General features: G+C 37.2%; 2 protein-coding genes across 2 annotated transcripts; both read left to right on the top strand.

Moving 5' to 3' along the window:
* Positions 1-8,704: 8,704 nt before the first annotated feature.
* LOC114649496 (trace amine-associated receptor 1-like) lies at positions 8,705-11,197 on the top strand. Its single transcript, XM_028798985.2, has 2 exons — positions 8,705-8,763; positions 10,128-11,197. The coding sequence occupies exons 1-2, from the start codon at positions 8,731-8,733 to the stop codon at positions 11,193-11,195; spliced, it is 1,101 nt and encodes a 366-aa protein (XP_028654818.2). The 5' UTR covers positions 8,705-8,730; the 3' UTR covers positions 11,196-11,197.
* An 11,323-nt stretch (positions 11,198-22,520) lies between these two features.
* Positions 22,521-23,473, top strand: LOC114647567 (trace amine-associated receptor 1-like). Its single transcript, XM_028796187.2, has one exon. The coding sequence runs from the start codon at positions 22,538-22,540 to the stop codon at positions 23,471-23,473; it is 936 nt and encodes a 311-aa protein (XP_028652020.2). The 5' UTR covers positions 22,521-22,537.
* Positions 23,474-27,004: the final 3,531 nt, after the last annotated feature.

Raw genomic sequence — 27,004 nt, 5'->3', positions numbered from 1 at the left:
CACAGTGCAGTTATTCTGTCCAATGGGAATTGTAGTCCCTGGGTTGGCACTGTCAAAAGGTTGCATTCTCTTCTCCTATTATACCTTGCTGTGCTGAGGTCTTGTGTCATTGATTATATTTTTTTTCTATCTTTTTCCAGGATCGTCACTTGTTCCATCATCATTGTTCTCTTTCTGGCTGCTTCTTTGACATTTTCTTCCCATCATTTCTGGCTCTTCCCCTGTGTCCTTTTCCTCCACCCTTTATTTCAAACACCTTTTTAGGATACATTGTTTCACAGATGATTGTTATATGTCAATATTAGTGTAGCTGTTTTATTTCTATGGTTTCTACGACTGGGTGGATGTCCAGTTCTTCATGGATTCTTTGTATTTCTTATCCTATATTTTTTTGTTTTTGCTGTCACTCACCTTAAATACTCCATTTCAACTGCATTTATTTTACATCTTTGTTTATCCAGTATTGCCCAAGATTCTGCAGCATATAATATTGTTGGTACAAATATGTTTTTGATTAATACTTTTAATAATCCTTTTTATTTTTTTTTTGCACCTACATTTCATTTAATTCTTTCCATAGAGATCTTTGCATTACAGCATTAAGTACTACTTTTAAATCAAGAATTCTTGGTATACTTTTTTGTAGATGGGATCAAAATCCGGAAAAAGTGGTTGTTTTTGGCGAACACTGTTCATCTTTTACTGAAACAAAACAAAAAGTAACATTCCTCAAATTACTAGTTCATTACTAATAAATACAGTGATCTTTACCTCAGGGGCATTAAAAGATTCTGACTCAACAAAAATTATAGTAGCAAATTAGAACTTAAACACAAAATCATTCAGCCATTTTTTTAAAAGGAAGTATATATACATGGAATGGTAGGATCAGAGCCAAAACAAATTCAGCTGGGGATACTTGCATTTACTGTAAATGGGTGGAGGGATTGTATTTATGATATACACCATTCATCACAACATTAAAAAGTACAAAGGGCTCATTCATACAAAAGATCAACACACCACTCTGATTACAATTGAATACACATCTCTGTATAATGGGAGATTAAAAATGAGATCCCAGGCTGCTACTTTGCATACCAAGGGAAGGCAGATCCTTACCCGTATTCAACACAGTGAGATCACCTGTTCACACCCCCCCCCCATAAAGTGATCTGAGCAGCTTGCATTTGCATATCATTTAGTGCTTTATTATATATTAATTCATTTAGATAAAATTTCATTGTTCTTTGATTTAAACATAGTTTCTTATATTTTAGTATCCATGCCTATTTTGCACTTTGCTGTAACAGACACTTGTCATACTTAATTTTTGCCTGATATCACCACATCAATAGCAATGTCTGAGAACCTGCTATTGTTGTTATATACATATATAGTTTCAAACCTGCTTAATTCAGTTTGGTCTCACTGGAGGATTTAGTCCTAATCAAATACTTTCTGATAAGCTCATATGTGTTGAGTGTTGTGACATTTCCATCATTATCAGCATACGGGGCCGTTCTGCACATGTTAGAGTTTGATGTGAGCAAAACTTTAAACAAGTCAAATTCTTCAAAGTTGCCAACCCAGATGGCATCTATTTACATGTCCTGAAGGCATGTGCCATGCAGCTGACACAGGTGTACGCTGACACCTTCAATTTGTCCATGTCTTTGTGTCACTATGTTTCATGATTTTTCAAGAAAACCACATTCATGCCCATGCCAAAGAAATTTGCTATTCAATGCCTGAATGACTATCAACCCATTACCTTAACTTCTGTGATGATGAAATGCTTTGAGAAACTGGTCATGATTCACATTAGCAACAACATACCTGGAATCCAATAGTTTGCATTCTGGCACGACCAGATCTGTGAATGTAGCCTTCTGGAAAGCATTACGACCTATTTATGAATGTTGTTTATCACATATAGCTCTCCCTTTAACACTGTTGTGCACCCAGCCTGTGTTGGAGCTCAAAGTCCTTGGTCTGAGGAGCTCCAGCAGACTGGGTGACTTTTTGACAAATAAGCCCCAGTCAGTGAGGACTGGCAATAGAAACTCCTCTACACTGTTCACCAACATCAGTATTTCTTAAGCCTTAGTCCACTTCTATGGAAACTTTTCACATATGACCATATAGCAAAGCATGAGGGGAACAGCATTATCAAGTCTGTAGATGACAGCACCGTGATTACCATCTACTCCACCATTTGGCCTGAGGAAGGCCAAATCCATCTTCTCTGATGCCAGCCATTGAGCTCATCCCTTATTTTCACTTTTGCCTTGTAGAAAAGACAGGAATTGTCAATTTTTCCAGGCTGGAACTCAAGTTCTAATTCAGCAAGATGCTGTCAGATGATCTTAATAATCACCTCTTTTTCACTGGGCTTACTTTGGAATTCCACCTCTGCGGCTTATCTTATGAGAAAATCGATACCAGACCTTTTAATATCACAGGGATGTCTATCAAAGTCACAATACAATACAATACAATTTATTTTTATATAGCACAAAATCACACAAGAAGTGCCACAATGGGCTTTAACCAACCCAGCCTTTAGATAGACCCTCAACCTTGACTCTCTAAGAAGACAAGGAAAAACTCCCAAAAAAACCCTTGTAGGGGAAAAAATGGAAGAAACCTTGGGAAAGGCAGTTCAAAGAGAGACCCCTTTCCAGGTAGGTTGGGCATGCAGTGGGTGTCAAGAAAAGGGGGTAAATACAATACAATACACAGAACAGAACACAAATAATCCTCAATACAACAGTCCAAAATAAATATTACAAATACAAAGCAGAATTCAACATTAGATGATATTACATAATACGATTTGGATTTGTTCAGAGTCTTGGAGACCTTGCCTATCAAGCTGCCTCCCTCTATTGGCTATTCCACGGCTGAGTCATTGCTGGACCAGCCAATCCTATGAAATAATTCCCCTGCCCGATGATTCCTGCAATCCTCCATCAAAGATGACTTTACCTTAGGCAAGCAAAACAACTTGACAGGTGGGCATTAGAGTATCTAGAAGAGAAACAGAATAGGTAAGGGTTAGTAACAAATTATAACTATCATATTACTTATGTTTTAGTACTAATAACTAACAACAGAGATGCAGTCTGTATAGTTAATGAGCAGCTCTAGTCAGGATATGCTAAACTGAAGTAGTGAGTCTTCAGCCAGGATTTGAAAGCATAGACTGAAGGAGCATTTCTTATAGTAGCAGGCAGACCATTCCACAGTTTAGGGGCCCTGTAACTAAAAGCTCGACCTCCCACTGTTATTTTATTAATCCTTGGAATCATAAGCATCTTAATGTGCGCTCTGGTTTGTAAGTCATGATAAGTTCAGACGAGTAAGCCAGTGTAAGGATTTAAGAACAGGTTTATGTGTATTTTCCTGTTCTTGTAATATGTCATGAGCTGGACACTAAAGTTCTGAACAAAGGATCATAAATCAAGGATGAGTAACATTGATGGACAGAATTTTGCACCAGTGGTCAACAAAGAGGATGAGCTTATGAGCACCATACAGACTAATGACAAGATCACTACAACTTCCTTTAAAAACACTTGCAAGATCCTAAATAATTGCTTCCTTCAACAAGTTCACTGCTCAACCTGGCTGAATGTTCTGCTGTACTGCATAGACCACAGTGTGGCCATGACAAAAGTTTAGGGAATCCCTTCTACTTTAATGGCTAACCAGGGATGGACTGAAAAAAACAGAATACTGTCCATAACCAGAGTTGGACCAGGGGTGCCATTTGTCCAGACAAAGCCAGCTAATATATCATGGTGCTGGTGTCAATGTAACTGAAATCCTAACTTTGTGAATGATAAGTTCTAGCACTGTGTTATAAGTTTGTTTCTAAATCCTGGCTGAAAGCGCATAGTCTCATCTCACAGATGCACACTGTCTCACACACACAATTCTGTGTATGTGGGAGTGGAAAACCACAGCAGAGTCTGATTATGAGTAAATGAATGCCACTTGCAAAAAAACAGAAGTAGCAGGTTACAACTAGCTAAACGGCTTATCTGCCATAACATCATGAACTGATAAGTCAGAATTCATAAATTATGTGCCTTTTTCTATAAGACTGAAAAAGGTCTATCAAAGCGATAGAATCAATAAGTATTGTGCCTTTTTCTATTGGAGGGAAAAAGTCCAACTAAACATTTTTAATTTTATGTTTTGTGCTGTTTGTTGTTGTTTTTCTGTTATAAAAAAAAATCCTGGGAAAGAAAGACTAGGGAGATGAGACGTGATCTTCCCGTGAAGATCACGGAAGAAACTTAAAAGACCCGTGAGATGAAAGAGATTGGCCACGGAGCGTCTCACAGGGACCTTAAACATGAGACTTTGTGCCAAGAGATTAACCCAGGACCGTCTTGCGGGGACGTAGAACATGAGATTCTTGCAAGACACGCCCTACTTACAACCAATATCAAATAAGACCACGGGCAACAAAACACTCAGTTGTGAAAAGGCTTTGAGCACACACAGTTCCAGGGCTCTCAGTGCATATAAAGCGTATAAGGACAATATACATTACAGATGAAACATCGATGACTAAGCGAAGAAGAAAGAGCAGAGCGGAGAAAAGAGACTCAAAAGCACTGGAGAGAAAAAAATGCAAAAAAGAAAAAGAATAATCTAGATGCAAATTCAGAAAATAAGGAAAGTAATAATCAGCCCGGAACAAGTGGAATTGAAAAAAATGCATGTCCAATCAGGCTCAGAATTAAAAGACAAAGTAGAACTTCATAAAGACGTTCAAAAACGTTGGTGCGATACACATGCAGAGTAGGTTAGAGATTATGAAAGCAGTGGAATTAGAAAGGCTCAAAAAAAACGTTGCCGCAATACAAATGCAGAGAAAGTTAAAGAAAATGAAAGCAGGAAAATTAGAAAGTAGTGCAAACAAACAGAAATTATTACTTGAAAAAAGCGAAAATAATCGGCATGGACCAGGTGTCATTGAAAAAAATGTGACAAAGTGAGGTCAGAAATAAAAGACAAGGAGTAGAAAACAAAGTAAAACATCATAAAGATGTTAAAATACTAGGGGGCCAAACACATACAGTGCAGGTTATAGATAATGAAAACAGTGGAATTCAAAACACTCAGAAAAAACGTAGGCGCGAAACACATGCAGTGCAAGATACAGAATATGAAAGCAGAAAATAACGAAAGTGTAAAAACAAAGAAAGTAAACATCATATTAGCGCAAACAAAGAGAAATTATTACTCAGAGAAATAATGAAAAGGCGAATAGAGATCGAATATATATGGACATAGGTGATATGTCAGAAGTATGTAAATATTGTAAGGCTTTGAAGTTTAAATCACAGGATTTCACATACATTTATTGGTTACTTTGCAAAAAAAATTATTAACTGCTGATGATGTAGATCGTTGTGTCTGTGCTGAAATTCCAAACAGAGAAACCTATCCTGAATTATGGTACAAAGTCATTAAACATATGTCTCACGGACCTCATTTAAAAGATTCAGCATGTTGGGACTCGAAAGATTCCAAATATTGTTTTTAACCCCTTAACCACCCTCTGCCAGATATATCCGGCATCGTTGTTTTATTGCTAACGCCATACTGCCGGAATTATCCGGCACATTTGCCTATTGTTATATGAATGCCTGGCGCGTAGTATAACTGATGGTTTGGCGTGGGTATTATTACTACATTGTATTTCGACAACTCTGTGATTGTTTTGGCCGGTTATGTGACGTGATTCGGAAGTGACAGCTGTGAATATGGCGAAACGTAAACTGACTTCAAGTGAGGCTTTGCAGGCGATTTTGGACAATTCTGATCATGATTGTAGCAGTTCTGACGAAGATTTTAGCGACAATGATGAGCAGCAATGTGCGCTGCATGATACTGTGAATGAAGACGCATTGGATGACGGCGATGAGTGGGTGTATCCCCAGCATCTCAACTGGACTGCTGCCCGTGGTGAACTACCTTTTCTGCATCCGTTTGAGGCAACGTGTGACTTTACTGTTGATGTAAACAATTACACTGCTGAGCAGTTTTATGAGCTGTTTGTGTCACCTGATTTGATCAGACATTTTGTTCATCAGACAAATCTGTATGCAGCACAGTTTATTGGGAAAAATCCCAATTTACCGCCACATTCCCGTGTTCGTGCTTGGGTAGACACTGATGAAAACGAAATGAAAAAATTCATTGGGATTTTGATGTTGATGGGAATAATCAGAAAACCAGATATTGAGATGTACTGGTCTACAGATCCTATGTATGCAACACCTATTTTTGCAGCTATCATGAAACGTAACCGATTCTCTTTGCTGCTGAAATTCTTTCATTTGAATGACAACAGAAATGAGCCAGATAAGTAAGATCCAAACCGCGACCGCTTGTTCAAGCTACGTCCTTTGATTGACCATTTATTTGAAACATTTCAGTTGCCCTACATGCCAGGACCGTCAGTTGCAGTTGATGAAAGTTTATTGTTGTGGAAGGGCCGCTTACAGTTTCGACAGTATCTACCATTGAAAAGGGCACGGTTTGGTATCAAGATGTTTTGCTTAGCTGAGAATTCAGGTTACATTTATAGATTTCGTGTATACACTGGCAAAGAGGATCCTATGAGTAGTATTTCAGCAGTGTTGCCAGATGAATGTAAGGACTTTGGACTTTCAGAGAAAATTGTTGTGTACCTTGCCCTACCACTATTGGACAATGGGTACACCATTTGGATGGATAACTGATACTCCAGTTGTATGTGTTTGGCCATTTCTAGAGCTTGCACAACATTTAGTGGTCAATACTGCTTGAATAAATGTAAAAAAGTAAAAAAATGAAAATTGTTCAGATTTCGCCTGGCGTGGGGAATATTTAGGGAGTTGGCGGTTAAAGGGTTAATGAAGTTCTAAAATAAAAGTGAAACTAATGAAATAGCAACAATTCAAAGAAAAAAAAAAATCTTAAAAATGTATATCCGGTTGGCGAGCGAAGCGAGCAGGGGGAGAAATATCCCTAGTATATATATATATATATATATATATATATATATATATATATATATATATATATATCCATCCATCCATTTTCCAACCCGCTGAATCCGAACACAGGGTCACGGGGGTCTGCCGGAGCCAATCCCAGCCAACACAGGGCACAAGGCAGGAACCAATCCCGGGCAGGGTGCCAACCCACCGCAGATATATATATATATATATATATATATATATATATATATATTTGCATATATCCATTTTCTTTTATCATTATATTAGAAATAAATTGTATTGTTTTGTTTATTTCTACAAATTTATTTGGGTTATTTGTGAAAGTAAGTCTTTCGCCCACTTCTGAACCACAACAGAGAAGGTGAAAGTGTTAAGGTAGACTTTTCACTGATTTATAAACCTTGTTTATAAATTGTACAGATCTTTTCGGAAAATGAAACAGAGATCCCTCACTCAACCTACACTTAACTTGGCATCCCTTTTGGGAGGAGGGTTTGTTGATTATTTTAATTAATAACCAGTATCGCCAATGGTAAAACTAATAATCAATGAATATTAAGCTATTCTTCTACTACTATTATTTTTTATATTGATTTATTTATACCTCATATTATTGTTTTATTGCCTGTATCTACTTCACTGTACCCCCCCCCCCCCCATTACCCCTGCAACTGTGGCACAAGAATTTTTCTATATTCCTATAGTGTATGTGGCGATAAAGATCTAATCTAAATGACAGTGTGTTTTGAGTAAAAACTTTACTTGAGTTTTCTTCTAATTTCCCTTGCAACCGTGCCTGAATAAATGAAAATTTGCTAACATTTTGCAATATCTCCAATAAAAGGAATCATGCTATGTACTACTGCCTAACTACAATATATGAAATTGTGATAACAATAGAAATTAAATTAAAAAATTATGGATGTACAAAGCATGCAACTGGATGCATTGTAGTATTTGAATCATGTTAAATAAGTACAAGTAGACAGTGAAATGCAATTGCAAATTATTAATCAATCATGCACATTGAAATGTTTATTTTTTTAGCCTGAGAAACATTGGAAGAGTTATTTTGGAAAAATGATTGCTTCTTCCAGAATGTATTGTTGTGGTGTGATTACTGCTGACTACTGACTGACTGTTACAGTATGACCTGTGCTCATTGTTGGCAGCAGCCAAGTTGACTCACTACAAATGAATTTTTCCTTACTGACATTCACTTCAAAGCACTCACATCTATAACACATTTGTGACAGAGAAATACTTAAGAAATCAGTCACTGTGTGTGTAATCTAGAGTACTCTGTCTTTCTACTTCATATATTAATCATTTTGCATTTATATTGTACACTGGAAAATATTTTAAGTTATATTTTTACTGTACATAACGTTTATATTATTTGACTGCATTCCATGTTTTGCTGTAAAAAGTGGAAATTGACAAGGCACCCAAAACCTTCATAAAGTTATCTATGTTTTTTTTTCTGTGTTTGAAAAAACACAGAATTTAAAACTCCAGATAATTAAAGTAAACAACCTTGTAAATTAACACTGTTGATTTTGTTCATGATCATTATTATGCTTTCCAAAGGGAAATGTAACCCTTGAGATGCGCTATGATATATAACTTTAGAGAGTGAAAGTATTAAGCAAATTATCACTTACATTTGGTGCTTATAGTCATACAGACCAAAATACAATTCATGCTTACCATTATGGAAACACATCAAACTGAGGTATGAAAATTTCTTTTTCTTTTGCTTATTGTAGTCAAAACTAACAAAAGCACAGATCTGTACTCTGCTGTATTTCATCCTAATACAGTTTCACAAATTTTACTAAATCCTATTTGTAAGTAAATATAAAGAGAATTAAACTTTAAAGCATTAGTGTACCTTGTATGGTATATAATGTACCATAAATCATCCTTCTAAATATGTCACTTGTCAAACCTGAAAAATGAAAATAATGTTATTCCAAATACTGATTTTAACTTTTCAAGACTTTATCAATTTTTAAATTAATTTTAATTTGCCAAGCTTTACACTCTAAAAAATCATGTAACTTTTTAGTATCTGTTTTTAAAAATAAAGTTAGTCTTTTTTCATAACTTAGTTTAATGACATTTTAAATATATTATTTCTTATAGGTCGCAATACTACAGAAACAGTAAAGTATACACCAAAATACTAGTTATAAATATTTGGACAGTTTATAAACACTGAGCGAAACATCATTTTGTTTGATCAAAACTAGGGGAAGTATAAAAAAATGTTACAAAAAATGACTTTAAATTGACCATTTGTGTACTCCAATGGGTCATTCCTGCCCCTCTGTCTTTAATCTGCCTGGGAAAAGGTTACTGAAATGAAAGTTAAGAACCTATTTCAGCATCATATTTAAAATAGTTTATTTGACTATGCATCAATGAAATGTCATGAAATGGGCAAAGACCTGCAAAATGACTAAAGACAAATAAACTAGATATGGAATTGTGGACAAGAATTAGTAAAAAAAGTCACCTTCGAAATTTACTCTGTGTATAAACATTTACATACAAAATAATGCAAAAAGTAGATTGATAAATTAAAGTATAATTTTCTGGCACACATTTTTAGGATTGGCAGAAGATATCTGAGAATTGTGCTATGTATCAATTATGTACACACAAACTGAAGAAGATATTGAATATGCAAGTGCTCAAGGGACTATACTGTATATATTGAATTTGTACTGAACAAAGCACTCACCTACACAGAACATACTCAATAAATAAATAAACATTCTAAATGAATAATTTGATTACATCTTGCCTGAAGAAGGGGCCTGAGTTGCCTTGAAAGCTTGCATATTGTAATCTTTTTAGTTAGCCAATAAAAGGTGAAATTTTGCTTGGCTTTTCTCTAAATGAATAAATAAATACATTTCTTCACATTACACAGTTATTTAAAGCATGTGTTTAGTCTGAAAGAAACTCACCCACAAACAAAGTATTATTATTAACAAATATTACTGTCTATAATCACAAAATTATATAATGTGTAATTTTACTTGTCAGTGATTTTAATAAATAGCTACTATTTTCTCATTTGTACCGCAGGGGAAGAGCATACAAACGGTGGACAACAACAAAATGAATTTCAGCTACACTTCAGTTCAAGATGCTGTATATTTCTGCTACGAGTCCATAAATAATTCATGCTACAAAGAAACACGTCCTGCATATTTTCCACCTTTATTATATACCGTTACATTGACAGTAATCTTGATGACTATTTTTGGAAACCTCCTGGTCATCATTTCTATTTCACATTTCAAACAGCTTCACACACCAACAAACTATCTGATCCTTTCTTTGGCCATAACAGACTTATTAATGGGCGGTTTTGTAATGCCACCCATTATGTCCCAATTTATTGACAGCTGCTGGTACTATGGAGAATTTTTCTGCAAATTTTATCTTGGTACTGTCATCATGCTCTGCACAGCATCAGTTATTCATCTTTCTGTAATATCTCTTGATCGTTATTATGCAGTATGTTTTCCCTTAAGTTACAAAGCTTTTGTTACTATGTCAGTCACAGTTTATTTCATTTTATCTAGCTGGATTTTGTCAGCTTTGACTGGATATATAATTATATTTTTTGAATTAAACATTAAAGGTATAGAACACATATACCGCAATAGGTGCATAGGAAATTGTATTCTAGTACAAAATGAAGCTTCCGGACTTGTTTCCTCTTTGCTGTCTTTTTACATTCCTGGATTCATTATGATATGTATTTATGTTAAAATTTTCAGAGTAGCAAAAAGACAAGCTAAGTCTATTAAGGATTTATCTCAACATGTTCAAACAAATGAACAAAAGAAGGATGCAGCTTCGCAAAGAAAAGAAACAAAAGCCGCTAAGACGCTTGCCATAGTTCTTGGAGTTTTTCTCTTTTGTTGGCTTCCATTCTTTTTGTGCAACATCATTAATCCAATTTTAAACCACCCTGCTCCACCAATTACGACAGACATTCTTGCATGGATTGGTTATATGAACTCTACGTTTAATCCACTTGTTTACGGGTTTTTTTATAGCTGGTTTAGAAAATGTTTAAAAATAATTGCATTAGGAAAAATCTTCAAAGCTGATTCCTCCAGAACAAAATTGTTTGCTGACTAAAAAGGTTAAAAAAATTATTTTAAGATGTAATCTTGAATAGAAAAATTCTAAATTAAATTATGTGTACATTTAGTAACACAGTAACTAGGAAAGTATAATATAGTGATGTCTAGATATAGTACATAAGAAAATGAATGTAGCAAATTGTGTTAGCAGTAATTTTAGTATTTTGTTTGAGTATTTTACATAATATCTCAAACATCACATAATCTTTTCTTACATGCTCTGTTAGTGGTTTAGCATGTTTACTTTTAGTGAGGTATTTTAAAAGTAATTATTTCAAAGGAATAATGTTTTCATATCTGTCATGAAATGAAAAATATTTCTAAGTAGCATATATCTAGAAAATTCGGTTAATTATACATGCTTCTAATCATGTCATAAAATAAACTCTACAAGAAAGACAACTGTACATTTTATACATTAATTTAATATAGTTAATCTTTAAAATAAATTAAGCAGATTTCTTTTACAATGAAACATGTTTTTCATAATCTTATTCTTAATCTGGTACTTTGCAAACAGGAGAAGAGCAGGTTCACGGTGGCTCTACACTTGAAAAGGGGATTAAGAAAATGGAAGGGTGAATGGTTATTGCTGTTTTCCTAATGCCTAATTCATGGAAGTATTTACTTATCATGCAGCTTAATATCTTTACGTTTTCTAATTTCTGAATAATAAATGTTTGTTCATTCATAAATACAGGTAAGTAAACAAATAACGTTGATTGGAAACTTCTGTAATGGTTAGAGATGCTAATAACAAAACTGTTTAATGTCACTCCTAAACAAAACGTGTTGCTTCCATATGAAGAGAATTACAAATATAACCCATTATTGCCTTGCAACACTTGAAAAATTTAACAGTGAGCATTTTGTTATCTTCAAGTTACAATGTGCTTTCAACTATGTATCTGAAAGGTACCTAAAATAAAAATTAATTAACACAAAACGAGGACATTAATTTTAAAGGCTAATGACGTTACATAGGATCTTCGGTTTGATTGTGTAAACCTTCATCATAATTTTTTTCAGCCACTACCCAAAGTTTTAAAACAATATTTTATTGTGTATAGCACTATTACAGCATACAGTATACTAAGTGTCTATAGATACAGTTCAAGCAGCATAGTACAAGATTATTTAATGCACGACAAAGTTTACAATAATCTAAATATATTAAAAGCTGATAGAACGTTGGAGGAGATTTACTTTATCAGACAAGAATATACAGTAGTTGAATATAGTAGAATCAACATCAATACAAGTGGTAGAAATATTCAAATTATAAGTTAGAAAGGAATGAAGTCAGTTTCTTAATGATCACTGCTGGAGTAGGGGATATAGTGTCTTAACCTTAGTGTAGTTATCACCAAGATTTAAACAATCAAAATGCTTTTCAGAATCCAGATATATTAGTACTCAAGGAGTCTCCACTTCCTAGCAGAAAAGTACATTCAGAAGTTGGATGTTTTGTTAAAAGGAAAAAGGTTTGGAGTGCTAATTTCTTGCTGTTACATAGTACAACAGGATTTTTTTTATTAAGAAGCAAATTTCGCTCTATTTCACCAATATGGGTTTTACATTAAAGGCTCTGATTCATAAATGTTCCAAAGTAGATAGCTCAGTTTAAACATTGTAATCTGTTTTATTTTACTGTGGTTTAGGTGGGAATTAATGTTTATTTGTATAAATAATGATACTGTATCCCATAGCACACAATGTTTCCATGCATAACCAGCTTTTTTATTATTAAAGTTCATAAAAGTAAACTGAATGTTGGAAAATGATGTTATTGAATCTCTATTTAATCTTCAAATCTCGACTAGAACGAAGCAATTGAAATTATGTTTAGTAGAAACACTTGTGACATACATATGTATCAATCTTGGCTTCCCAACCACCTATTTCAAACCCACATTCCCCCATTCTACTAAGTACAACCACCACATAAACTGCATATCAATGTGAAACCTCAAATATATGATGCAAACATTTACAATGTAATACTGCATCACAAAATTTGAAGCATCCTTATCCCTTTGGTACAGGAATGTTCTTTAAAAATCTAACTCCAACCACTGTCAGCACAAAAACATAATAAATTAGTTGAGAACCCCAGTGTGCATGACAGTAATATCATATTGTCACAGGTGTCTGGTCACACTTATAAGTAATCTAACTTAGACACCATTAAAATATCCGACTACGCCACCCAGTTTTATTAAGAGACTGGGAACTCCTGAAATTTACCAATAATAGCACACAGGTTTCTTTAAATTGGGCGGTGAGTAAACACACAATGAAAGACACAACAGTAATTTCTGGAAAAGGCAACAGTAAGTTCTATTGTACAAGACAATATAAGGTACATTAAAAAGATAAACGAACCTAACAGAACCTAAACATATCAGGAATTATTTTCCTTTTTTGTAAAAGGAAAATACACAGTCCACACTCTAAAAGTCCGTAAAAACAAGAATTGGAGGATACAACCTTTAGTGATGCAGAGTCCAGTTTGGGCACTGTGTTACCCCAACACTTAATTGTTCACAGAAGTTGTGTGAAATTGTTGACTCCCTGTCAGCGTCTCTTCGTTGTCCCTTTTTCTTCCACTCTGGGCTCCTTGTGTTGCTGGGACCTAAGCACGCCTCATTTCTCGTCTGTCAGCTTTACTGGGTCCTTTCATGCAGATTCCCTCTCTCGCTGAACCCACATCTGGCGTCTCTTTGTGGAGCTGTCTCTTCCTCCCTGGAAGTGTTGCCGTCCTTGTGCCTCACGTTGTGCCAGACAGGTACCCTAGTCTGCCTGCGAGCCCCTGTGCCCTGTCCGAGTGTCTTGGCAGCGTTTCCTGTGGACTCTCCCTCTTGACTTCTGCTGGCCAGCAGTATATATTTACTTCACCCCTCTGTTGTCAGTCCTGGACAACAGTTAATCAATTGCACATCTAAATTGCCTGGGTTTAACAATTAATAAAAACACAAACAAAATGTATGGTTACCAAACATTATAAGTACAGATATGCTGATTCGGAACCAATATTTCCAAGCCAGGTAAATACAGACATTCTACCAAGGCCAGACTTCAAAGCAGTGATTCTCTTGCAGGACAGCAAATACCATTAATAAGTACAGATAGCCTTTTAACTTCTCACCCCCCAGTCCCAACAGTGGGTGCCTAATGGAGCCACCCAGTGCACAAAAAAAATGCAAAAGTATCCCCCTCTGACATCCCCCCAGACTTAACCATTGTCAGTCCCGGACAATCAGTTTAATCTTCTTATTCTCTATAACGGGCTGGGGGTCTCCCCAAATTTTCCCTCCTCGATCGGCGCAACTCCACAGCTCCCCTCTCTGGGACATCACTATTTTCTCTAGAGGCTGGGTTTCCCATTGTCCAAAACCCATATATGGGAAGTCCAGGTGGAGATGGTTCAGCCATTGGGGTAGCTGAAGCACTTAGTGGAGACAAACAACAAGGCTTTAAAGCATTACGGTGCACATTTTTCTCTCTACCTCCCCCTTCTGGTCTCACTTTATACACCACCCCAGAATCCCCTACCTGGCACAGCACCACATAGGGTTCTTGGTTCCCCCAACCTGTCAGCTTCCCTTCTCCTTGTCTACCTCTATTTCTCAGCCATACCCTTTCTCCAGGAAGCAATGTAATAGCCTGAGCTTTCTTATGCCGAGCTGTATTATGTTGTACTGCCTTATCCATCCTCCCCTTAGCAGTTTGACATGTATTGGGGAGATTCTGCAGACGTCCCTTCACCCATTCTTCCCTCGTGCCCACTCTGGCAGGGACCCTCACACTATGGCAGAAGGCTGGTTGTTTGTATCTGCTGAATCCATCATTTTTCCGGCGTGCCTTGGCATGTCGACACACAGCAGACCTGTTAGACCCTGCTTCCTGCGTACTGGGGGCTGCTCGAGACAGTACAACTGGTGACTCTGGAGCCTGAAAAACACCCTGCCAACAAGCAGAGATTACATTCATTCCAATCAGCAATGGGCTTGTCTGGACCTCGTCTCTCACAATTACAACCCCTCTGGCTGGTAACTTCACAGTAGCCACCTCAAAATCCATGGTGGCATACCCTGTATAGGGGATATCCAACCCATTGGCAGCTTTCAGGGTTAGAAGAAACGGGGCCTGCCCAACTTCTATGTTATCTGCAAAATGCTGCTTGAAAAAGCTCTCTTGCATCAGGGTAACCTGGGATCCAGTGTCTAACAGTCCATTTAAGGTTTTCCCTTCAATGGTGACCTGTACCACGGCACATTCACCAATAAGAGGGGATATTGCCTTTCGGGTTTCACTGTCCAACCCTGCTATCTGGCCCACAGCTGCAGGGTTCACAAGTTCAAAAGTAGGGCGCCCACTAGAGGATGGACAGTTCCGTGCCAAATGACCTGCTTGTCTGCACTGATTACAAATGGGCCTACCTTGTGAATCCCAGGCATAACGGCTGTTAGTGCGAGGCCTCCTATCTGGCTGAGAGTGTGCGAATGGCTGGGCAGCATCAACCTGTGGAACTGCTGGCCTCAGTTCCTTCAGCAGCTCCTGAGTCCATTCCTTCATCTGTGTTTTCAGGTCACCCAGAATCTCAGCCTTGAATGCTAGTCTCCAGTCTGCCTGTGAATGAGAGTTAGTTGCGGACAACTCACCAATAGCTCCGCAAGTTGCTTCCCTGTGTCCCGTATAATTACATTCCCCTTCCAGCAGCAGGGCCTCTTGATGCACTTCCCCAAAAGTTTTATGTGGACTATGGCGCACAAATGTCCGTAGTGCTTGTCGCAGTCCACTGTCATGGAGACCCAACAAGAGCTGATCTCGCAGCTGTATATCGGAGAGGGCTTGGGCTGGGCTACGCTGTTGTAACCTGCAATGAAGTTCTCTCAATCTAAGGACAAAAGCCCTGAAAGGTTCATTAGTCCTTTGTGCACAACTGTAAAATTGGGACATCAGAGTAGCTAACGGGACTTGGTCACCATATAATCCATCTAGAAAAAGAAAAATCTTTGTAACCCTACAATCTCTTTCTTCCACACTCAACACACTGACTTCCCGTTTGGCATCCCCAGTCAATGCTCCCATCACAATACTGACCTTTTGAGACTCCCCATATTCAGAACCCCTGCATCTGTTCTTTCCACTCAACATATTTCAAATCACCTTTTTCCCCACTAAACTTGGCAATCCAAGGTGCACCGGCAAAAATAGGCATCATCATGATGAAAATAAAAAAACACAATAAAACTACCCCATAAAATCAATAACTAAATAAAAATGATTTAAAAAAAATGCCTAGTACTTCAAGTGTGTTACTCACAAGCCCAATCCTGCCGACTACTGCCAAAATTATGTCACAGGTGTCTGGTCACACTTATAAGTAATCTAACTTAGACACCATTAAAATATCCGACTACGCCACCCAGTTTTATTAAGAGACTGGGAACTCCTGAAATTTACCAATAATAGCACACAGGTTTCTTTAAATTGGGCGGTGAGTAAACACACAATGAAAGACACAACAGTAATTTCTGGAAAAGGCAACAGTAAGTTCTATTGTACAAGACAATATAAGGTACATTAAAAAGATAAACGAACCTAACAGAACCTAAACATATCAGGAATTATTTTCCTTTTTTGTAAAAGGAAAATACACAGTCCACACTCTAAAAGTCCGTAAAAACAAGAATTGGAGGATACAACCTTTAGTGATGCAGAGTCCAGTTTGGGCACTGTGTTACCCCAACACTTAATTGTTCACAGAAGTTGTGTGAAATTGTTGACTCCCTGTCAGCGTCTCTTCGTTGTCCCTTTTTCTTCCACTCTGGGCTCCTTGTGTTGCTGGGACCTAAGCACGCCTCATTTCTCGTCTGTCAGCTTTACTGGGTCCTTTCATGTAGATTCCCTCTCTCGCTGAACCCACATCCGGCGTCTCTTTGTGGAGCTGTCTCTTCCTCCCTGGAAGTGTTGCCGTCCTTGTGCCTCACTTTGTGCCAGACAGGTACCCTAGTCTGCCTGCGAGCCCCTGTGCCCTGTCCGAGTGTCTTGGCAGCGTCTCCTGTGGACTCTCCCTCTTGACTTCTGCTGGCCAGCAGTTTATATTTACTTCACCCCTCTGTTGTCAGTCCTGGACAACAGTTAATCAATTGCACATCTAAATTGCCTGGGTTTAACAATTAATAAAAACACAAACAAAATGTATGGTTACCAAACATTATAAGTACAGATATGCTGATTCGGAACCAATATTTCCAAGCCAGGTAAATACAGACATTCTACCAAGGCCAGACTTCAAAGCAGTGATTCTCTTGCAGGACAGCAAATACCACTAATAAGTACAGATAGCCTTTTAACTTCTCACCCCCCAGTCCCAACAGTGGGTGCCTAATGGAGCCACCCAGTGCACAAAAAAAATGTAAAAGTATCCCCCTCTGACATCATGACTTGTTTTATTCACTCAAACTTTATTAATAGACTTTTTCCGTTACGAGCTGCAGTGCAGTGACTAAGCTAGATAGCCCAACCTACCCTGTTCCCATCAAAATGTTCCAAATCTCCTGGGAAATTCGGAGGCAGACTGAAATGTATAAATTGCAGTTTAGAGACCTAAATCAGAGGGAGGTCCAGCCTTGCCATATTTTATAAACTACTCAGACTTTTAAAATTGGGAATATGCCAGGAAGATGAAGCATTTGTCCCTCTTTATATGCTCTACTTCAAGCGCTCATCAAGAAACTACCAAAAAACACAGTTTAAATATGTTGACTCTGATCTACCTGAAAATTTGGTGTCAGTGGAAACAAAATATCATATAAGAAGTGTATTCTAAGTAACAGTTTTATAAACCAAGATGTTTTTTACCATATTAAAGTATCCAGCATTGAATATATGACAAAATTATAGTATTATGACCTTAATGAACATTTTCATTGATATGAATTACATTGTAATTATCTGATTAGCCATGGATATAATAAAAAGAGAAGTTTGTACATCTCCAGAGCCTACCAACAAAGGCCAATTTCTTTCTAACCTGTGAGTACTACTATCTTGTACACAACATACTGTAGCTAGGAAAAATAAGTTAGAAAATGTACATGTGGTATAACATTCAGGTGCATTCAGTGACTTATTTAACTGATATGAAAGTTAGAGCATTTCACGTTTTTAACTTAGTTAATTTAACTAATTAGTATGCGGTTAATTTCAGTGTATTTGATAAAGCCACGTCAGGGATATGGATGTAAAAAAGAAAGGAAACCACACTGGAACAAGAGCACTGCTTTGACGCTGGGTGCCGGCAGTTTGCAAAACCATGCAGAGAACTTGTGTAAGCCAAGGATTGAGCTAGCGTGAAAATGTGTGTGGATTTACGCCAAGTTTAGTTTTTATACATTGTAATGTGAGCATGAAAACAGGCGTACACAACATTTTTCTGCGTACACAGCATTTATACATGAGACCCCTGGTCTTTACCATGAAGATAACTTTTAAGGCTGAGTTGTAGGAGCTCAGATCAAGCATAGACCAGGGATTTTGATGATTCCCTGACTTTTTTTTTTTAAAAGAAAATCTAATGCTATTTTTACTGCTTAATTAATAAGGTGTATATGTAACATTTTAGGCACATCCTGTGGCTGTATTATCTAACACTTGCCACAATTGCAGAAGAGTTACTTAGAAAAAGGTGGTACAGCAATGCAGCAAGTTTCAATAGGTTGTTCAATAGAGAAAGTTGGTATTATTCCTAAACTAGATGACACTGGTAATTTCCCAAACATGTACGAGATGACTTTATTCCCACAACACAGCATTGGACCCTTCAGTCAGTGGGGAGGGTTTATGCCCTCAAAGAGAGTAGGTCAGGTTTGAGAGCATGCACTGGTACAGTACGTTGCCGCACCCAATACACAACAAAACAGCTCGGGATCCTAGTTGGAAATCTCCCAGGTAGACCCGTGATCCAGACCCACCCTCCAGAAATGACTATCTGTCTGCTGCAGCCAGGTGTTACGTGGACATCTGCTTGGCCTGGTCCTGTCGCTTGGGTCGTCAACAATGAGGATCCTGCGAGCTAGATCATCCTTGGGGAATTGCGCCACATGGCCATAGTGCCGTAACTGATGCTCCCTCACAATGCAGGTAATGTGCCTAATTTGACACAAAGTCAAACCAGCGGTACCCAAGGATTCTCTGAAGAGACACAGTACCGATGGAGTCAGGTCTTCATTTCAGGTTACTGGATTGCATCCATGTCTCGCAACCATATAGTAAGACATGAAGCATCAGCACTTTAATGGCTTGGATCCTTTGTCCTTTACATAAAACTCATGCTCTCCCAATCCATCTACTGACTTCATAGGAAGAGTCACCAGAGCCACTTTGACCATGGTCACCAGACCCATGGGGACTGACACAATCCTCATGGCCAGCCCTGTCAGTGCCAGTGGTTGCATTGAAGTCACCCATGACCAGAGAAGTGTCACCTTGCGGGCACCCATCAACCACCCAGTGAAGTTGTGAATAAAATTTCTCCCTCACAGAGCCATCACTCACTGTGGTCGGAGCATACACTGAGACAACAGACGAGGCACCCAGAGAGTGCCTTAATCTGAGTGTCTCATAGTGCACTTGTTGAAAACAGTTACATCAGACACCATCGGAAGGAATCAATCCACCACCGCAACAGCTACTCCCTGAGTATGACAGCCATCAGAGCAACTAGACCAATAAAAGGTGTACCCACCTACAGAAATCTTCCCAGTCCCAGATCTGTGCACCTCAGAGAGTACCACCACTGAAATGCGAAGTTTACGAAGCCTCTCCAACAGCAGAGGAAGATGATCATTATGCCGGAGAGACAAGACGTTCCACATGCCTACCCGGATGGGCAGCATCAAATTGGGACCCAAGTGCTGCCATGCAGCAGGTGATGCCTCAGCACCACACTAGTTCTGATCCTGAACAGGCCAAATGTAACCAAAACACAAAGCACATATTTGTGAAGTGTGACTGTCTTCTTTCTTTAGCAAAATAACTATTTAATTCTTTGGTAACTCATTGAGTTTGGATTAATAGGAAGTGCATGGCGCTGCCCTTATAGATTTGCATTGGTGTGCATTTCTGTTTGATTTCTCCCAGCAACATAGTGGTATCCACTAAATACTTTTAGTTGTTAAAAATGATAATGAAATGAAAATTGAATATCAAATTATTCAACTACACCAAAAACAATGGTAAAAACATTTTTAACAGATTTGTAATAATGTGAAGGAAAATTTAAAAAAAGCGTAATTTATTTACAACAATTAGGTGCTGGGGAGAACAATATAGAGCTTGGAAGCATAGGAGCACTAGGACCATTAGAGGTTGCTCTAAGAGTATTGTCCCAGGCCTTCCATGGAAAGAGTTTTCAAGGTATACCAAGAAGTAGATGCTGGCATGGGCTTGAAAGAGACAGTCATTCTGGAGTCGGGAGTGTAGTAGTAGATATAGGCTCAGTTTGCCAGGATCCACTCAAATGTCGAAGATGTTCAAAAAGAAACTGATTTTTAATGTTTGAAGTTGGACTAGCTCTATGGCAGTAAAGGTCTACTATATTTATAGAAATTGTACTTTGTGTTCTCCCTGTTGTGTTTATTCCTTTTTAAATAAAACACTTCTTATTTTTATACTATTGGATCTCATTGACACTTTTTTGGTTTCAAGGATTGTTTTTGAGTGTCCACTACAGTCCATAATAAGTTGACTTATGTACCACCAAAATACAATAAATGCATTTTTATATATAACCCAAAAAAGAATTTGATTTGAAAAGTTAGTTTAAGATTATTTTTCAATATATAGTCAAGTATTTAAATGAACTAATTTACCTCAAGTGTCACATTCATTACAAAAATAGATAATATTTTGATAAAAAATGAAAAGCCAAATGAATGTATTAATTGAGGAGTTGTTTATTATAACTGTATCCAGGTGGAAACATTCATATGTGCCAGATAAAATGACATGAGAGGTGTGTTAATGATCAGTCCTGAGATTAACTGACCAGTGGGAAATATACCCCCTTAGCTCATTAATACCTTGAACTGTCCAGGACTGACTCTCCATAGATATTAAAATTAGAAAAACACTCCAGCTATTCAAAGCCTATAAAGATGGGCAGTACAAAGCCAAATTAGACTTTGAGAAAAGGTAGGAGTTCAGTTATTTACTTTTTAGTGTCACTTTCCTTAAAAAACATTTCTATAAAACTGTCTTTTTAGAGTACAGTGTTTTTATTTACTTACATAATAATATTAATTCTGTTATGGAGTGATTGTAATTAATGATTTGTATTTATGATATGTCAAATGCAAAATAAAACAACAGTAAAAATGAACTGTATGTTTAAAGAATACAATAGCTATCATGATTACATGCAGTAACACTATAACTAATAATATTTTAAATATATTAATGATTTTTATACTTAATTGTATTTGTTAACATAACAATCACCAAAAAATAAAATTGTACAATAGATTTTAGAAATCCTACTTGTAACTCTTTAGATAAAAATGCTAGACTGACAACATACCAAGAAGGACTAAGTAAGTCTTGAGTAACGTTGTGTGTACTCAATATACAGTATGAGATTTATGATTACTACTGTTTTACATAAAAAAATGTGTATTTAAGTTGGGAGTCTTATTTTAAGTGGGAAAGCGATATATTCGTCATGAGGCAAATAATTGACAGGGAATGAATGCCATACTGTGATGGTTCATTACAAAAGTAGGGAATGAATCAAATAAACTGTAATGGAAACACAATAAAAGCAGGGGGCTTTGAAGATAATAATATTACAAGGATGTTAACCTGAAAAGAAATAACATGAGAAAATGAAAACCATAATTTACTGTAGGGCGGCATGTTGGCGCAGTGGGTAGCGCTGCTGCCTTGCAGTCAGGAGACCCAGGTTCACTCCATCAGACCCCCGTGACCCTGTACTTAGGATATAGCGGGTTGGATAATGGATGGATGGAAGGATAATCTACTGTGAACTTCATGCATATGCTATCAATTATGCTCAATTGGCAAAAAACATTGTAAATATTTTTTTAAGTAGCACAATACCTTTGTGTTTGCAGTTCTGAGGCACTGATTGTTTTAAAATTTTTGTAACAACCTTTATTTTTATTTTTTATAGGAGGTAAATATTCTGACATCAGAGGAAGTAATATGAATTTCAGTGAGGGAGAGGTCTCTGAAAGCAGTCATGTGTGTTTTACATTTATAAATAATTCCTGTACAAGGCAGATTGTTTCAATTGCGACTCGTGCTCCAATGTATATACTTCTGTTGGTAACAGTTGCTGTGACTGTTTGTGGAAATCTGCTCGTCATCATTTCAATATCACATTTTAAACAGCTTCATACGCCAACAAATTACCTTACCCTCTCTTTGGCAGTAGTTGATTTTCTCTTAGGAGGGTTTATAATGCCACCAAGCATGATAAGAACTATTGAAACCTGCTGGTATTTTGGGGAGTTGTTTTGCAAGATTCATACCAGCACAGATGTCATGCTTAGCACAGCTTCTATTCTTCATCTTTCTTTCATTTCAGTCGATCGTTATTATGCTGTATGTCATCCTTTAAACTACCAAACAAAGATAACTGTGTTTGTCACACTGAACATGATTTTAGTTAGTTGGATTCTGTCAGCAATGGTTGGGTTTGGCATGATATTTCTTGGCTTGAATATCAAAGGAATTGAAGATTTCTACTACAAAAATCTTAACTGTGTAGGGAGTTGCACATTAATTCAAAGTGAAGCGTCAAGCATGGTTTCATCTTTGCTTTCTTTCTATATACCAGGACTTGTTATGATAGGTATTTATGTAAAGATTTTCAAAGTGGCAAAGCGACAGGCTCGATCAATTAGAGATTTGTCTGAACAAAGAGCTACAGCTACTGACAACAAGAATATGGCCTCGAGCAAGAGAGAGAGAAAAGCTGCAAAGACACTGGCAACAGTCATGGGAGTTTTTCTCGTTTGCTGGCTGCCTTTCTTTGTGTGCAACATTATAGATCCAATTTTAGCATTCTCAACACCGCCGTCACTGGTGGATGCACTTGTTTGGTTCGGCTACTTGAATTCAACCTTTAATCCTCTTGTTTATGGATTCTTTTACAGCTGGTTCAGAAAAGCCCTGAAAATAATTGCATATGGTAAAATATTTCAAAATAATTCTTCCAGAACTAGACTTTTTATTGAATGAAGAACGGTAATTACATGAACTATTATAGTCTATGCAAAAACGTAAACTCTGCTATATGTTTGTTCTACATCCATTTTTATAATAAAACTGTTAAATTACTATGTAATTATTCTTTAAATATTGTTATGAGGTGAATAAATATAACAAAAATGTTTTTGGTCAGTGCCACTGCCTTGAAGGTTATAATTATGTGTGTACATTTCCCTGCCTTTTGACTGTATGTGGGGAGCTTGCACATTCTCATCATATGAGTGTGAGTGTCCTCTGGGCAAACATTCAGAAGATTTGTATGATGTGAAGTGGCCTGGTGTGAGTGTATGTTATTAGTCAGCATCCTGTTTATCAAGTGAAATTACATTTATTGTTATTTTCTAATTACAACACAATCCACAAAGGAAAATGTTAAAAACAAATAATGGTTTCATTTTATTTCATTGTTACTTTATGTTCCTACTCATATAAAAGTTTTTTCATCTACCACAAACAAAGTAAAACAAAATAATTTCAAACACAAGAGAGTGTCTACTACCTCCCACTCCATTAGGACAGGATTTTCTGGCCACACTGTCCATTTAAAAAAGTTGGTTTTAAAAATGTCTCCTCCCATAATTTTGCACATTTTAATATGCACATCAATATAAATATCACCTTCCATTCAGCGTTATGTTAAAAGATAATGGCAAAAGCATGTGAAAAAAATTATTTCAGCGAATGCGAAGTGGAGGCAAGAAAAAACATACTATTTATTGGATTGAGCGGTGGTATAAACAACAAAAGGACGTTGATCGATTGACACAGAGTGGCTAAGAAACTCGAAAGTTCAAGTTCAAAAAGACTCAAAATGCCCAAAATAAAAAAGAAGTGGTCAGATATTAAAGTCACAGTGAAAAGGCAAGTCACAGCCCATCTCTTATATTAGTAGGAAGATCAGATTTGTGCTTTGTGGCCCTGTAACTAAAAGCTAGAATTCCCACTTTTATTTTATCAATCCTTGGAGTCTTTGGAGTCATAAGCAGTCTGATATCTTGATGTGCACTCAGGGTGGTAAGTAATACTAAGATCAGATAAGTAAGCAGCACAGTATGTAATGATTCTTACAGTAGCATTTTGAATTAATTGAAACCTGCATAAAAACTAATTTGAACAGCCAGTGAATAACACAGTGCAGTAGTCAATCCACTTAGAAATACATAAATACATCCATCCATCCATTATCCAACCCGCTATATCCTAACTACAGGGTCACGGGTGTCTGCTGGAGCCACATGAATTATTTAATAAGCTCCTAGTGGCTTGTGTGAGCTGATTTTTACAATGCATAAGGCAGGGTGGCAGAACACAATCCAGCCACTAAACTTTACCCTGTAAGCCTCTGGAGCCTTGAGCCACTGTAGTAAATCAAGAGTGGAGCAAATATTGAGGTTCAGAGAAGTAAAATAGCCAGTGTTTTCATACATGTTATTCCCACATGCCCATAAAAAATAAAAAAGTAGTTTATTTCATCATAAGGGTGAATACTGAGGTAAGAGTAAAATTTTGCTAGTAGACAAAGGAGGGAGTAAATGAGGTACAAGTACAGTGTGCAGATGAGGCAGAGCATGTATGTATAAATACCATTGACCCATCCTTACATCTTCTGAACCTGTTAATTCAGAGCTGGGTACTTTTTTCTCATCCATATCAGAAACACAATTCTTCAGTCTTAAAAATGGAAGTCTATTATCTAAGGCACCACAGGCTCATCCACCTGCATATCTCTGAGTTTACCCCTTAACAGGAATGGCTGGATGGTATTGCAGGCACTAGAGAAATCAAAAACATAATTCTCACAGTGCTGCCAGCTTTGTCCAGGTGGGAATAAGCTTTGTGGAGCAGTTAGATAACTGCATCCTCTATTCCGTTCTTTGTCCAACAGGAAAACTGCAGTAGGTCCAGATGGTCTACCACAAGAGAACTCAGATAGATAGATAGATAGATAGATAGATAGATAGATAGATAGATAGATAGATAGATAGATAGATAGATAGATAGATAGATAGATAGATACTTTATTAATCCCAAGGGGAAATTCACATACTCCAGCAGCAGCATACTGATAAAGAACAATATTAAATTATTAAAGAGTGATAACAATGCAGGTATACAGACAGACAATAACTTTGTATAATTTTAACGTTTACCCCCGCGGGTGGAATTGAAGAGTCGCATAGTGTGGGGGAGGAACGATCTCCTCAGTCTGTTAGTGGAGCAGGAAAGTGACAGCAGTCTGTCGCTGAAGCTGCTCCTCTGTCTGGAGATAAATATAGTCCAGGACCAGTCTCTCAAAGGGCTTCATGATGTGAGCTGTAAGTGCCATTGGTCTGTAATGATTAGTTGCATTATTTGGTTGCAGGATGTTTTCCACAGCAGCAGAACTTTCTGGAACCTTGGGGACAGACTGAATGGGTGACAGAAGACACACAAAGTTGGTCATTACAGGTCTTAAGAGCTCGAGGACTGATTCCATTTATTTATTATGGATAGCCCCTACTGATAATCAGATGTGGACTCGTCACTGGCCATTTCAGTTGACATATTAGGTGTTGTTGATGTACTAGGGAAGGTGTGGGGAAACTGGCAATTATAAGAAGGAGGCAGTGGAAGGGAAAATCTATTTATAAATGGGTTTAGAGCATTAGCTTTGTCTCCACATCCTCTTCTGGCACCTGAGCCCTGGATTGGACATAATTATGCCCAGTTCGTTCCAGACACCTTTCATGTTATTCTGAATGAGTTAATCTTCTATTTTACCTTACCTTAGCTTCCTTTCCTTCATTCAGATTTTCCTTTAGCATTTGCTGTGCATCTCCCAGAGCCTCTTTATCACTAGATTTGAATGCCCTCTTTTTCTCATTTAGGATACTTTTAGCTATTTAGTATTCCAGAGCTTGTTGTTTGGGAACTCTGAGGGGAGTATAGTGTTGACACAAAAGTTAATAAAGTCTGTGATGCAGACTATGTACATCATTTCAAAGTCTGCCATTTGGCAGCAATTGTTCAGAGCCATTTCAGCCTCCAAGCTTCTCTCTGTTCTAGTAGGTAACAGGTTGCGGTCTAATAACATGCTTGCAGCTGGGAATCAGATGAATCATGTTGTGGTCAGATATGCCCAAATGTACCAGATGTTTACATTTGGAAGCATCTTTAACATTTGAATAGAGCAAGTCCATCTTGTTATTTCCTAGACACAAAATGATAAAAAATTGACATAGTTCCTTCCAATGTCAAATGGTTGAAGTCATCTCATATTTTAACTGCAGCGTCAGAATGAGTTATTAACATTTTGGTGACAGAGTGAATCATTTCCATTGCTGAGTCCCCATTTTCAGATGGAGGAATAGAAAAATTAATGAGGATGATGTACTTTATCTCCCTGAGCAAATATGAATTCCAAAAGCCAAAATTTCAATGTCTGAATTTCAAACTGTAGTTTTAATTATAATATGATAATTTTTACACTTTATTATTTTAGTGTTTAAAACTTCCCTTAAC

The sequence above is a fragment of the Erpetoichthys calabaricus genome, chromosome 3 (genome assembly GCF_900747795.2).
Source record: "Erpetoichthys calabaricus chromosome 3, fErpCal1.3, whole genome shotgun sequence".
NCBI lineage: Eukaryota > Metazoa > Chordata > Cladistia > Polypteriformes > Polypteridae > Erpetoichthys > Erpetoichthys calabaricus.
Note: the sequence above shows the minus strand (reverse complement) of the source record. Positions and strands in the feature narration are given on the sequence as shown.

Excerpts from the sequence above, each read along its gene's own strand:
- LOC114649496 (XM_028798985.2), top strand. The coding sequence starts at position 8,731 with ATGCTTACCATTATGGAAACACATCAAACTGAG. Across the intron at positions 8,764-10,127 it reads TGGAAACACATCAAACTGAG|GGGAAGAGCATACAAACGGT; the intron begins GTATGAAAATTT and ends TTTGTACCGCAG.
- LOC114647567 (XM_028796187.2), top strand. The coding sequence starts at position 22,538 with ATGTATATACTTCTGTTGGTAACAGTTGCTGTGACTGTTTGTGGAAAT.